The sequence below is a fragment of the Pituophis catenifer genome, unplaced genomic scaffold (assembly GCF_029215685.1).
Source record: "Pituophis catenifer annectens isolate HBS135680 unplaced genomic scaffold, rPitCat1.0.hap2 SCAF_13, whole genome shotgun sequence".
In the NCBI taxonomy this organism is placed as follows: domain Eukaryota; kingdom Metazoa; phylum Chordata; class Lepidosauria; order Squamata; family Colubridae; genus Pituophis; species Pituophis catenifer.
Window position 1 is genome coordinate 1,525,591 of NW_027256893.1, and position 12,206 is coordinate 1,537,796.

The following is a 12,206-nucleotide window of genomic DNA, read 5'->3' on the forward strand; positions in this document are numbered from 1 at the left end:
TGGAGGGGTCCCTGCCACCCATATTACAGAACTGGTTAGATTAGAAATCGGAAGACATCATGAATTTATACAATTTATAGTAACCCCAAAGATATCAGAATCTGTCATACTGGGCCTGGCTTGGCTGGACAAATGGGCCCCCACCATCAAATGGGAAGATGGACACCAGAAAATAATAATGGGGGTCAGCCCACTACCCCCTGCCCCTCCTCCCCAGGAACAGCCTACCCAAAAGGGCCAGCTGCCAGAAACAGCAGTGGCTTGTTCAGACATGCCTCCAGGTGAACCCCAGATTCCTAAGGTATATACAGACTTAGCCGAAACATTCAGTGAGGAGGAATGTAACCTCCTCCCACCTCATCAGTCCATGGATTGTGCCATCAAATTAGAACCGGGAGCCAAGTTGCCAAAACCCAGGATGTACTCCATGACACCTGCTGAAATGACCGAGTTGAGGAAGTACATTGACACCAACCTAGCCAGAGGGTTCATCGAGCCTGTGAAATCCAGGGTGGCTGCCCCTGTATTGTTTAAAGAAAAGAAAGATGGGGGCTGAGATTATGTATCGACTTTAGGGGAGTAAACTGCATTTGCATACAAAATACCTACCCCCTACCACTAATTAAAGACTTGTTGAACCACTTGTCAAAAGACAAGATTTTCACCAAGTTAGATCTAAGGGAAGCCTACTACCGGGTTCACATAAAGGAGGGAGACGAATGGAAGACTGCTTTTAACTGCCTCCTGGGCAGCTTCCAATTCAGGGTCATGCTTTATGTGTCCAGCAGCATGCGACTCCTGGTGCTAAGGAGGGGTCATTATTCTCGACTAGGGGGCCACTTTGGATTTTTAAAAACCCTCCATTTGACTAGGAGACAATTCTGGTGGCCAAGAATGAAAACTGATGTAGAAAATGAGAAAACCTGCCACACCTGCACCACCATGAAGTCCAGACCAGGGAAGCCCCCTGGGCTTCTCCAGACCGTGGCTGAACCCACCAAACCCTGGGAGGAGATTGCAATGGACTTCATAGTCGAACTCCCTGACAGTGGAGGGAACAAGGTGATTTGGAATGTCATTGATTTATTCTCCAAACAAGAATACTTCACTGCCTGCAACGGACTACCCTCGGCCAAGAAGCTGGCAAAGCTTTTTGTGAAGTACAGACTACATGGGGTTCCAAGGAGAATAATATCAGATTGTGGGGTCCAGTTTACTGCTAAGTTCTGGAAGGAGTTCCTGCAGTCCATTGGGTTATCCCAGGGGTTTAGCTCAGCTTTCCACCCATCTACTAACGGATTGGCTGAAAAATTGAACTCAATAGTGGAACAATACATTAGATGTTATGTAAATTATCAACAAGAAAACTGGGAGGACTTATTACCATTTGCAGAAATGGCTTATAATAATGCAGTACACAGCAGTACTGGGTTGACTCCTTTTCAGATAACTATGGGCATGGATTTTGGGCTGATGCCTGAGTTGCCTAGAGAGCCACCCACTTCCATGTCCCAAAAAGGGTTGGGAGAATTCTAAGAAAGCTTTAGCTGAATCAGCGGAAAAATATAAGGCCCAGGCAAGAAGTTTGGACCCAAATTCATAGGTCCCTTCCCTATAGTGAAAATGATTAACTCAGTGACTGTCCAACTTAGCTTCACTCGCATATTAGGGAAAGTACACTCCGTTTTCCTCAGTAGCTTATTGAAACCAGCAAGAGAATCTAACTTGGTAGTACAGTGGTTTAAAGCACCCTGTTATTAACACAGCTGCCTGCAATTACTGCAGGTTCGAATCTTACCAGGCTCAAGGTCGACTCAGCCTTCCATCCTTTCTAAGGTAGGTTAAATGAGGACCCAGTTTGTGGGGGCAATAAGATGACTTTGTATAAATATACAAAAGTATGAAGGCTATTGCTTAACGCATTGTAAGCCACCCTGAGTCTCCGGAGAAGGGCGGCATACAAATCAAATTAAAAAACAAAACAAAACTTAAGGCCCTTGCCAGCTGCTCCCCCTTCCTTTGGTAGTGCAAGGAGAGACTCATTATGAAGTGAAGAAGATCCTTGACTCTAGATTCTACAGGGGCCACTTACAATATTTGGTACACTGGAAAGGGTACCCATTATCTGAAGCTACTTGGGTGAAAAGTTGGGATGTGAATGCTGATACTCTAGTGAGGCAATTTCATGATAAATTTCCCGAGAAACCAAAAGGTCCCCCTGGGGGTGGGCAGAGGGGGTTAAGAGGTCCTGTACAAGTGTTAACCCCTTCTTTTGTGTTTTGTCTGTTTTATTTTTCAGGGTGTCTCTTTTTCTGCAGGGGGGCATGCCTGTCAGCTTTGGAAGCCATATTAGGCTGGAAACTTCCATGCTGCCATGTTCTCATGTGTGGGAAAGTAGGAGGGGGGATTTAGAAGAGGGGTTGTCTGTAGACATAATAGCATTCTTCCTGTCGGTCAAGGTCAGGGCGATCCTGCATCTGGAGAAGGAGTGGTCGGAGTGAGGTCTCGAGATGGGAAGGATGGTGATTGGAGCATGTGATCGACTGAGGAGTGAGGGGATGGTTTGGGGGGGGGTTTGATTTACTGAGGAAAAAACCTGGACCTCTCAGATTCGGGTTTTCCCAGATGTGCCAGTTTACCTATTCTAGTAAATAGAACTTTGAAAAATGCTTGCTTCAGAGTCTTTACTTGGAGCTGGGAGGGTTTTCTGGAATGCTGACACCTATTTTCCAAAGCATCAGGATAGAGGACAATGGATGGAAACTCCATTGAGAATATTCTATTATTCTGTTAGTTGTATCTCCTGACACCTCTAAGGTGATGAGAGTTTTAGGCTGATCCATCTCCAGGACATGAGTTTGAGGAAAGTTGGTCTGAGAAGAGATGATAAAGAAAATATAACCCTTGAGGTATTTCAAAACACTTGATATGCCACAACCCTGCCACTTTGTAGGTAGAATTAGATAACACCTCTGAGACAGCTGATGCCAGCAACTGCCTGAGCCAACTGCCCATTGGTTGAAGGAGCAGCTGTTCCTCCACCAGGAGCAAGCACAGGAGATTAAATCAAACCGACTTGTTTCAGCCAATGCCACCCTTCTGAGCTTTTCCTTGCTTCTTGGTTTCCCAATAATGTGGGAGGGAAAAAAGGACCATCTTAGAAACAAGATACAGAGACACAACAAGATACAGCCTGTCTTCCTTGAAATTTAACACTCAGAGATTAAAGGTTATGTAAGCATTTCTGTTTATAAGTTCCCACTCACCCTTCTGCTCGTATTTCAGGTTCTGAGCACTAAGCAGAAATGAAGCTGGTCTTGTGGTTGTCCCTCCTCCTGGTCTTTTGGGACTCGTTTCTGGCAGATGGAGGTAAGGTTACAAAATTTGAAAAGAATTGATCCTCTCACAGGAGCCAAAAACAGAGAAGAACCACTCATGACAGTAAACTGGAGCTCTGGTGGCTCAGCAGACTAATTAACATCCACTTACATCAGCTGCCTGCAATTACTGCAAATTCAAATCTCACCAGGCTCAAGGCTGACTCAGTCTTCCATCCTTTCAAAGGTAGGTAAAATGAGGACCCAGATTGTGGGGGCAATAAAGTCAATACAAAGTCAGTATAAATATGCAAAAGTATGAAGGCTATTGCTTAACGCATTGTAAGCCGTCCTGAGTCTCTGGAGAAGGGCGGCATATAAATCAAATTAAAAAAAAAAATCTGTCTTTGAGGTACTGATTTGGAAAACTAAATCCTGTTTTTGTCAATCTGGAGTCCCTTGATGAAAAATATAGACTTGTGTAGAAGAGCATCTGCCTGATTAAAGTTTTCAAGATTAGAAACTTTGGTTCCCTTACTCAGTACTTACAGTGTATTGCAGAGCTATGAAAATTCACTTTCAGCTTTGGCGCAGAAGTCTTTCCCAAATCCAAAGCATTTTTAGACAGAGACCCATCCTGGGTTGTATTTTTTAAAGCTAGTTGATAAATTCACTGCTATATGTATTCCTCATTGCTTGTCCTCATTCAGTAACATCTAGCTACCATTTGCACTTTTGACCTTATGGCAAATCTGTCAAGTATTTGCAAGCCATTGGCACATGTGTCATATAGACACCAATGGAGACAGAGAGTGTCTCCACCCCTATGTGGAAAGGAGGGGCTTACCCTGAGTATAAAACCCCCTCCAACCTGCTCTCTCCATCTCTTTCTCCATCTCTCTCTTTTCATGTTTGTTCCTCATGGGACTTGATCTCTGTTGTACATAGTTAATATGATTTATCATATGAATAAATACGTTTAAGACATTTATTTATGCATCTGCCTCTGAACTCTTCTATGCTCCTGGGTGTTTCTACGATCCCAATTCCACAAAATCCTTCTATGAATGACCTTTCATAAAATGAAATGACCCAGAATGATCTGTAAAGCAAAGGAAAGCTGAAGTAACATCATAAACTCACTTGAAGTTCCATCTAGTGACTGCTTCACTTAATGGTTGAGTTGCTCATCCCAATTGTGGTTCCTAAATGAGGACTAACTGTATGTGTAAATGTCATCCCAATGCTAAAGCAAAAATGTATTTAATCTTGTTTTATAGGAATTTCAATAACAATTTTAAAATTTTGATCAGTTGATATATTTTTAGACATCTCAAATCCTCAAGTCTGATCACGTGTTACCTATTTTGCTGTTGTATTGTTTTTCTGGGATCTTTATATCCCAGAATCGCATCATCCACTGTCAGCAATGCTCCAGCTGGAACAGGCAGAGGTTGTGGCTTAAAGGCCATGCCCTGCAAGTGGTGCTTTCCACATGCCCACCTCAAGACAAGTGAGCAGTGTGGGCAGGAGGGCGCGAATCATCAGGGCAGCCTGAAGCAACATGCTCTGGACCAGCAATCGGACTGCAACATTCTTGTCAGACCACCTCTTCAGCTGATCCCCAAGCCCCCCCGCCTATTTTGACTGCAAGCAAGACCAGAACACCAAACTTCCACACAACCATTTCTAAGTGGGTGGACCTTGAAACTGATTATTCCAGGCCTGTCTGAAAAAGTGAAATTTAAAATATACTGAAAAGACTTGGGTGAACTTCGTAGTGAACCCCTTTCTCAGAAGCATGTAGCTCCACAATCTACATTACTCTTGAGGACACTCAAGAGTTACAACCACTCCCTTTGCTGCCACCTATTGGTGGAACAGTTTCCTGCTCAACCAGGGGTTTAGGAACAATTTTTTAACAGATTCAAGTAGTTGATAAAACAAAGGGAAAGAAAAAAGAAAGAAAAATGCAGCATATTTCAGTCAAGGGTGCTCCTGTAATCACATGTGGAATGACCTCACAATAAAATAGCTCTCACAATTCACAATAAAATAGCACTGTTCCAATATTTGAGGGGCTCCTACAAAAATGAAGGGGGTCCATCTATTTTCCAAAGCACCAAAAGGCAAGACAAGAAACAATGGATGGAAACTAACCAAAGAGAGAAGCAACCTAGGATTAAGGAGAAACTTCCTAAGGGTGAGACCAATAATCCCAATGGAATCACTTGCCTTGAGAAGTTGTGGCTGCTCCATCACTAGAGGTTTTCAGAAAGAGACGGGACAACTATTTGTCTGACATGATACAGGGTCTCCTGCTTGAGCAGGGAGTTGGACTAGAAGACCTCTGAGGCAGGGATGAAATGCTACTGGTTCGGGCCGGTTTGCCTGAACCAGTAGTAAAAAATGCTACTGGTTCGCCGAACCGGTAGTAAAAAAAATGTAAAAAAAAAAAAAGTTCCGACAATCAGCTGGGCAACATGCGATCATCGGAAGTTTTTTTTAAGCATTTATTAAGCATTTTTTTACTACCGGTTCTCCAGAAATGGTAGTTAAAAATGCTTTAAAAAGTTTTTTTAAAAAACTTCTGACAATTGTGCATCACTCAGCTAATAGTTGGAACTTTAAAAAAAAAAAATTTAAGCATTTTTTTACTACCGGTTTGGGTGAATGGATAGTTAAAAAATGCTTTAAAAAAGTAAAAAAAAAAAGGCTCAGACGATCGCACGACACAGCTGTGATCTACTACTTACTAACTACTTATTCATCCAAATCGGTAGTAAAAAAATGCTTTAAAAGGGTAAAAAAAGGCTTCCAAGATCACAGTTGTGCCACACGATCATCGGAACCTTTTTTTAAAAGTTTTTTAAAGCATTTTTTTACTACTGGGTTGGGCAAATAGGTAGTAAAAAAATGCTTTAAAAAGGTTTAAAAAAAGGCTTGGATGATCGCACAGCATAGCTGTAATTGTCAGAACCTTTTTTTTACTTTTTAAAAGCATTTTTTACTACCTATTTGCCCGAACTGGTAATAAAAATGCTTTTAAAAGGTTTTTAAAAAGGTTCTCAAGATCGCGCCCCACAGCTGACTCCCCCCCTCGCTGTTCTATTTATCTTCCCAAGCCTCCTTTTAACATGTAATGTGCATGTGCGTGCAGCACGTGTTTGGTGTGGACTGTGCATTTGCGCATGTAGCGGCCAGCGAACCGTTAGCAAACAGGTTCAGATTTCACCACTGCTCTGAGGTCCCTTCCATTATTCTACGTTCTCTATGTTCTAACTTGGGTGTTTCACAGCAGAAGCAATACAGCTGGCTGGACCACACATGCACTACATTCAGGGCCCGTAGGATCAAGCTACATTATTGTCTCCTCCTGTACCTTTTCCCCCCAGGAAGAAACAAGAAGTAGCCAACACTGCAGCAGCTATAAAAGGTCTTGGGGAACTCCAGGGAGTATCAGCTGATGACAGAAGTGTAAATTAATACCCTTTATAATTGAAAATGTTTGTAATCTTGTCCTTCTTCCTGAAAGGAAGAGGTTAATCCCATCCCTAAATGGGTGATTGATGGGTTTTCTGGGTGTTTCCCTGCCCTAATCGTGTCAGTTTCTATTGTTTATTGACTTTATTCAAGGTGTGTGCCGGTTGCATTCCTGTGGTTTTGTTATCACAGCTAAGTAGCCTGTTAAATGGTTCTTGGCCGTCTGCCTGGAGCTATTAACTGACGGGAGAGAGAAGGAAAAAAACCTCTTTTGCCCTTTATTTTCAGCCGGTTCTCCGAACTACACAAGCAGTTAGCTAGCAGTTTGGCTGAACTAGTGCGAACCAGCTGAATCCCACCACTGGTTAAAGAGGTGTTAAGGAAGCAGCAACATGGTCTCATCACTTCCTTAACTCAAATGAACATTTTCTTGAGCTCAGGCAGTTTATGTGAGCCCAGAAAAATTGAGGATGTTGAAGGAGGTGAAGTTAAGGCCATGAAGTTCTCCACCATCTCTTCTGCCTTGGATCTGGAGCTGCACAACCCAAGAACTAGGTGGGCCCCAGCTGCAGTTTGGCATGATGGTCATGTGTAAGCCATGAATTTGTGGTGACACACTGGAGGAGATTTTGTCGATCACACTATCTGCAGTCTGCAACATATAGACTTTGGCCTCTCTTGACTTTCTGACCGAAAGATGCCATTAGGTTAGGGTAGAGAGAATGAAGGACTGGCTCTCCCTCACGCCCTTATCTGCTCTTGTGGAAGAGATGGCTAATCTGAGATTACTTTCTTCAGTCGTTCTTCTGGGGGAGGGCAGGGCTCTCTTCCTGTCTGACTGGTGGCAACTGGGTGTTTTCATCTGTTGATGATGCTCTAGGATAGATTTGATTTAAGTAGAAGAGGAATCATGGCTCTCTCTTTACATTCATAAATACTGAACACATACAGTGTTCTGCATTCCTCCAAAGCAACCGTTGTGTTTCTTTCAACTACTCTATTTTGGAGTTGATTTTTAAAAAACAAACAAACATGAAAACTATGGTGGTGCTTTCCAAGAAAAAAGTACACAGCCCAGCCACAACGAACTCTATAAGAAAATATGTGGTGTAACTATCTTATCTCCTGTGTAAGAAAGCCCGCGAGGTCTCTGGCTGGCCTTCTTATTTACAAGTGCCTCTTCCTTCCTTGCACAGGGAAAACTCCCGGCCCTCCCCGGGTCCTCACCCAAAACGGAGAACTCCAAGGACAGCGGATCAGGGTGAGAGGAGCTGAGAGGGATGTGGAGGTTTTCCTCGGAGTTCCCTATGCAAAATCCCCTACTGGATCTTTGCGGTTTTCCCCTCCGCAACTGGCAGAACCCTGGACTGGTCTCAGAGACGCAACCTCTTACCCACCCATGTAAGTCAAGAGCTTTTGCCAAGCCAGAGAAGGTGCTTCCCTCTCTGCATCTGATCATAGAGTGATGACGGTTAACCATCTAGAAAAGCCTATGGCTCTTAGCTTATGGCTCCTGACAATCAGGAAGGATTGTCAAAGAATTATAGGGGGGAAAGAGTCTCCATTCACTTTATTTCTTCATGAAACTTGAGTTTCCTGGGTGGCAAATTGGAGGAGGGGATATGATTGCACAGGAGTTTTTCAGATCCCAACCTTTTCTTGTCTTCCAAACACCTTACAAAACATGTTAAATCAAGTGGACCCTTTTTGAAAGATCCCTGCCAGTGCCATCGTCTTGAAGTGACCTATATTTTATTCCAAGGATGAAAAATCAACAAAATTCCCTTTGTCCCCACCCATAGAAATGCTAACTTGCCAACCTTTTCAGCAGCAATCTTCTCACACATCCATTTGTATTTGTGAACATTTGGCTGGCAATTTGAGCAAAATCTCTTTCTTGTAAAAGATCCCCTTTTCCAAATGACTGCCTGGTGGCTCAGTGGCTAAGACACTGAGCTTGTCAATCAGAAATGTCAGCAGTTCAGTGGTTCAAATCCCTAGTACAGGTCTCCTGTGTGAGAAGTGGGTTGGACTAGATGACCTCCAAGGTCCCTTCCAACTCTATTACTGTTAAAAAATGTGTCGACTATCCCAGTTGTGCCCAAGTTAGTTTCAGGAAAGAAAAACAATAACAAGAAACAAGAAACAAAATCAGGGCTGGAAGAGTAGAGCTCCTTGGCTTTTTTCCAAGAAAAGAGTAAATTGAAATTTAATGAGGTAGTTAGGTTGGATTTTTATAAGCTTGATATGTGTATTGAAAGAAAGCTCTAAGGTAGTTTTATATTTATAAAATGAGTATGCAAATGCATGTTTTCTGTCCTTTTATGTAATGTTGAATTTCTAAAGTTTGTAAAATTTGCAAATAAGAGAAGAAAAAGATTTTATTCCAAAAACTTGAGGGAGAGATTTAAATAATGAGCTAATTGGAGTTAATTGAATTTTTATTAGCATAATATATATAATTGAATGAAAGCTTTAATGTAGTTTTGTGTTTAAAATGAACGTTTTTTTCCCTTTATATATAATAGTTGAGTGATTTTTAAAGTTTCTAAAATATCAAAACTAGAAAAAGTGTTTTCTCCCTTTAGGGTTAAAAAAATTGAAATAATATAGGGAATTTTTTTAATATAATTAATCAGTAAACAGAAGTATATACTATTCCCCACACCAAAGAGAAGCAAAGATGGTCAAATTGACTCTTTTATCCAAAGACGGGTATATATTTAATTTTGTTTCTAATTGGAAATTGCTTCCAGACTTTGTGCTTGCAATGAAAAAAAAATTGAAACTTTGATTTTGTTTTTGTTGATTACATAGGTTTGTTGCTATAGAAATGGCTAGTATATACTGTTGTGTAAAAGTAAAAAGTCAAGGTTGTAATCAGTGATGGGATTCAAATAATTTAACAACCGGTTCTCTGCCCTAATGATTTCTTCCAACAACCAGTGTGCCAAATTACTCAGAAAGTTAACAACCGGTTCTCCCGAAGTGGTGCAAACTGGCTGAATCCCATCACTGGTTGTAATGTTATCTTCTACTGTGTTAAAGAGAGTTGGAAGTCCATGCCTGTTTCTTTCTTTTTCCTCTTTACACCATATTTTCTTTTATTTTTCCTTTCCCACCTCCTAGTTTCGTATTACTTTTTAAAATTTCTCTGTGTATTTTATATTTTGATAAACTAATAAAAATATATTACAGAAATGATTTCAAAGGCAGAAAAGCTTAGACAGGGTCCCCAACCCTCAGACCATGGCCCAATACTGAGCTGCGGCCCACTCAGAAACAGGCTGTGCAAGAGGCAGGTGAGCGCACACGCAATTCTATGTGTGCAGGTAGCGGGCACTCTCACACGCACATGAAGCTCCATTTATGCAAGTGGTGGGCGCACAAGGTTGGAAAAGCTGGAGACCACCGGATTAGACAATGCCTTAAGTGCTCTTAGGCAACTGCAGGCCACCAATTCTGCTGGTGGTTCAGACCCTGAAGACTCTTCTGCTTGGTTTCTACAAGGTGCCTGCAGGATCCGCTGGTGGGACAAGCTCTCTCAGATGCCTTTACTAACACAGGGCAAAGGATCTCCTTGAGCATCACGGAGGACTGCTTGTACCTGAACATCTACGTGCCAGCCCACACTGATAAGGCAGAGCAATTACCGGTAAGCAATTACTCTGCTAGGCAGTGTGGCTTTCTTGTTTCTGGATTTGATTTGGTTCCGTAGCCTAAGGTGAAATCAAGTCACATTCAATATTGTTTACTGATATTTTTAAGTATTGAATGAACGAGAGGAACCAATCAGGAGCGAGTAACTGGAGTGAGAAATTTGAAGGCGCGTCAGTGGCTGAAGCCGCGGACAGCTCCGTTTAAAAGGGGCTGCTGCGGCTCGCGTTCCTCATTGCTGTACTGAAGCTGAATAAACTGTTTCAATAGCCGAGCGTGTCCTGCCTCTTCTCTCTGCACCCACTACCCAACAAATATTGCATCTAAACCTACTTTTATTTCATTTTGTACAGTAAATCTCTCATTGTCTCCATTTGCAGAAGGGCTTCTAATTCAGTTCTCATCTTCCAGAGAGACACTTCCATTGCCCTGTTGCATTTTGCTTCCAGGTGATGGTCTGGATCCATGGTGGAGGACTTGTGCTGGGCTCAGCATCCACATATGATGGGTCTGTTTTGTCTGCTTATGAAAATGTAGTGGTGGTGGCGATCCAATACCGCTTGGGCATTCTCGGGTTTTACAGGTAAGCTCATATTGTCATCTTCATCTTCACCTGGATGATAGCACATCCCTCTCATCTTTGTTTTAATGCTGTCCTTCCTCTAAAGAGCTCAGGTTCCCTTAAATACTGGGTTTCACCAGCTGCTCTTGCTGTTCAGAAAGAGAGCAGAAATGCACAGCATGAAGTAGAGGGCATAAGATGCTGGTCTTTAATTTCTTTTAATTTATGCTGCCTAGTGCTTTTTCCTTTTGTCTTTGCCCCTCCTCATTGAGATCTGCTGGAGGATTGCTTACAACTGTCCACAAATCCTCCCTCCACAGAAACATCTCCATCTTTAGGCTCCATAAGAGATAATTAGTCTTATTAAGAGGAGCCACAGGAAATCTTCCTCCCATTTCCATAATAGATAGCATTTACAGACCAATAGTCCTCAATCTCCCTCAGGCTCATGAAGAAACTTTTATCTTAAAAAAATACTACTGGTGCTTCTGGACCCATAATCTGTCAGGAACTTGAACAGCCGGTGTCCAAATAGAGTCAGAGGTGCTGACACAAACTTGTAGTTTTATGTAAATAAATGTATTTTACAAATATATATACAGAAACTAGATAGCCAGGCAAACAGGAGCATCATCAGGTAAATCACCACAGCAGGAACATCTTGAGGTAAATTACAGAGCACACAGAGCACCCACACAGAGGAAAAAAGGCGGGAAACAAGGAAACTCCCCCTTTACATTTGCAGCAACCAATCACAGCTCAGGTTGCCTCACTCAGCGGCCGGCTGTCTTCAACCAATGAGCTACAACTTATTCTTATTCTTTGTCCAACCCTTCATTGCCCCAGCTATTAAATTGAATATCTTAGCAAGCTTCCTACTTAGCTACAGTCCATATACAGTTTCTATATTGATTCCAGTAAACATGTGACTGGTGATAAAGATGCTGGTTGGCTAAAGTTTTCAAGATATTTCACAATAAAGATTTATACACAGGTGAGCATATTTGCCTACAAGAGAGGGAGGTGTCTAATGATCATAATGCCTCATAATGTCTTTACAAAGTACGGTAGAACAGTGAAAATGGTACCATGTGGAAGTATATCAATTTATCTTCATTTTGAGAACAGCAAGGCAGATGACTATGAAAAACATGTGGAAAATATGCTTCAGTCCTCTAAAGCAGTGG

General features: G+C 42.1%; 1 protein-coding gene across 2 annotated transcripts in view; it reads left to right on the forward strand.

The window, feature by feature from the left end:
• Positions 1 to 1,719: 1,719 nt before the first annotated feature.
• LOC139323394 (fatty acyl-CoA hydrolase precursor, medium chain-like) overlaps positions 1,720 to 12,206 on the forward strand; it is a 42,213-nt gene continuing 31,726 nt past the window's right edge. The window contains exons 1-5 of one of the 2 annotated variants that reach the window (XM_070952725.1): positions 1,720 to 1,836; positions 3,286 to 3,369; positions 7,997 to 8,201; positions 10,311 to 10,455; positions 10,907 to 11,040. In XM_070952725.1, the coding sequence (XP_070808826.1) occupies positions 3,306 to 3,369; positions 7,997 to 8,201; positions 10,311 to 10,455; positions 10,907 to 11,040 (548 nt within the window). In that variant the 5' untranslated portion in view covers positions 1,720 to 1,836; positions 3,286 to 3,305. Of the gene's footprint in view, positions 1,837 to 3,285; positions 3,370 to 3,439; positions 3,565 to 7,996; positions 8,202 to 10,310; positions 10,456 to 10,906; positions 11,041 to 12,206 lie in introns of those variants that run through there. The other variant, XM_070952726.1, reaches the window with a different exon arrangement.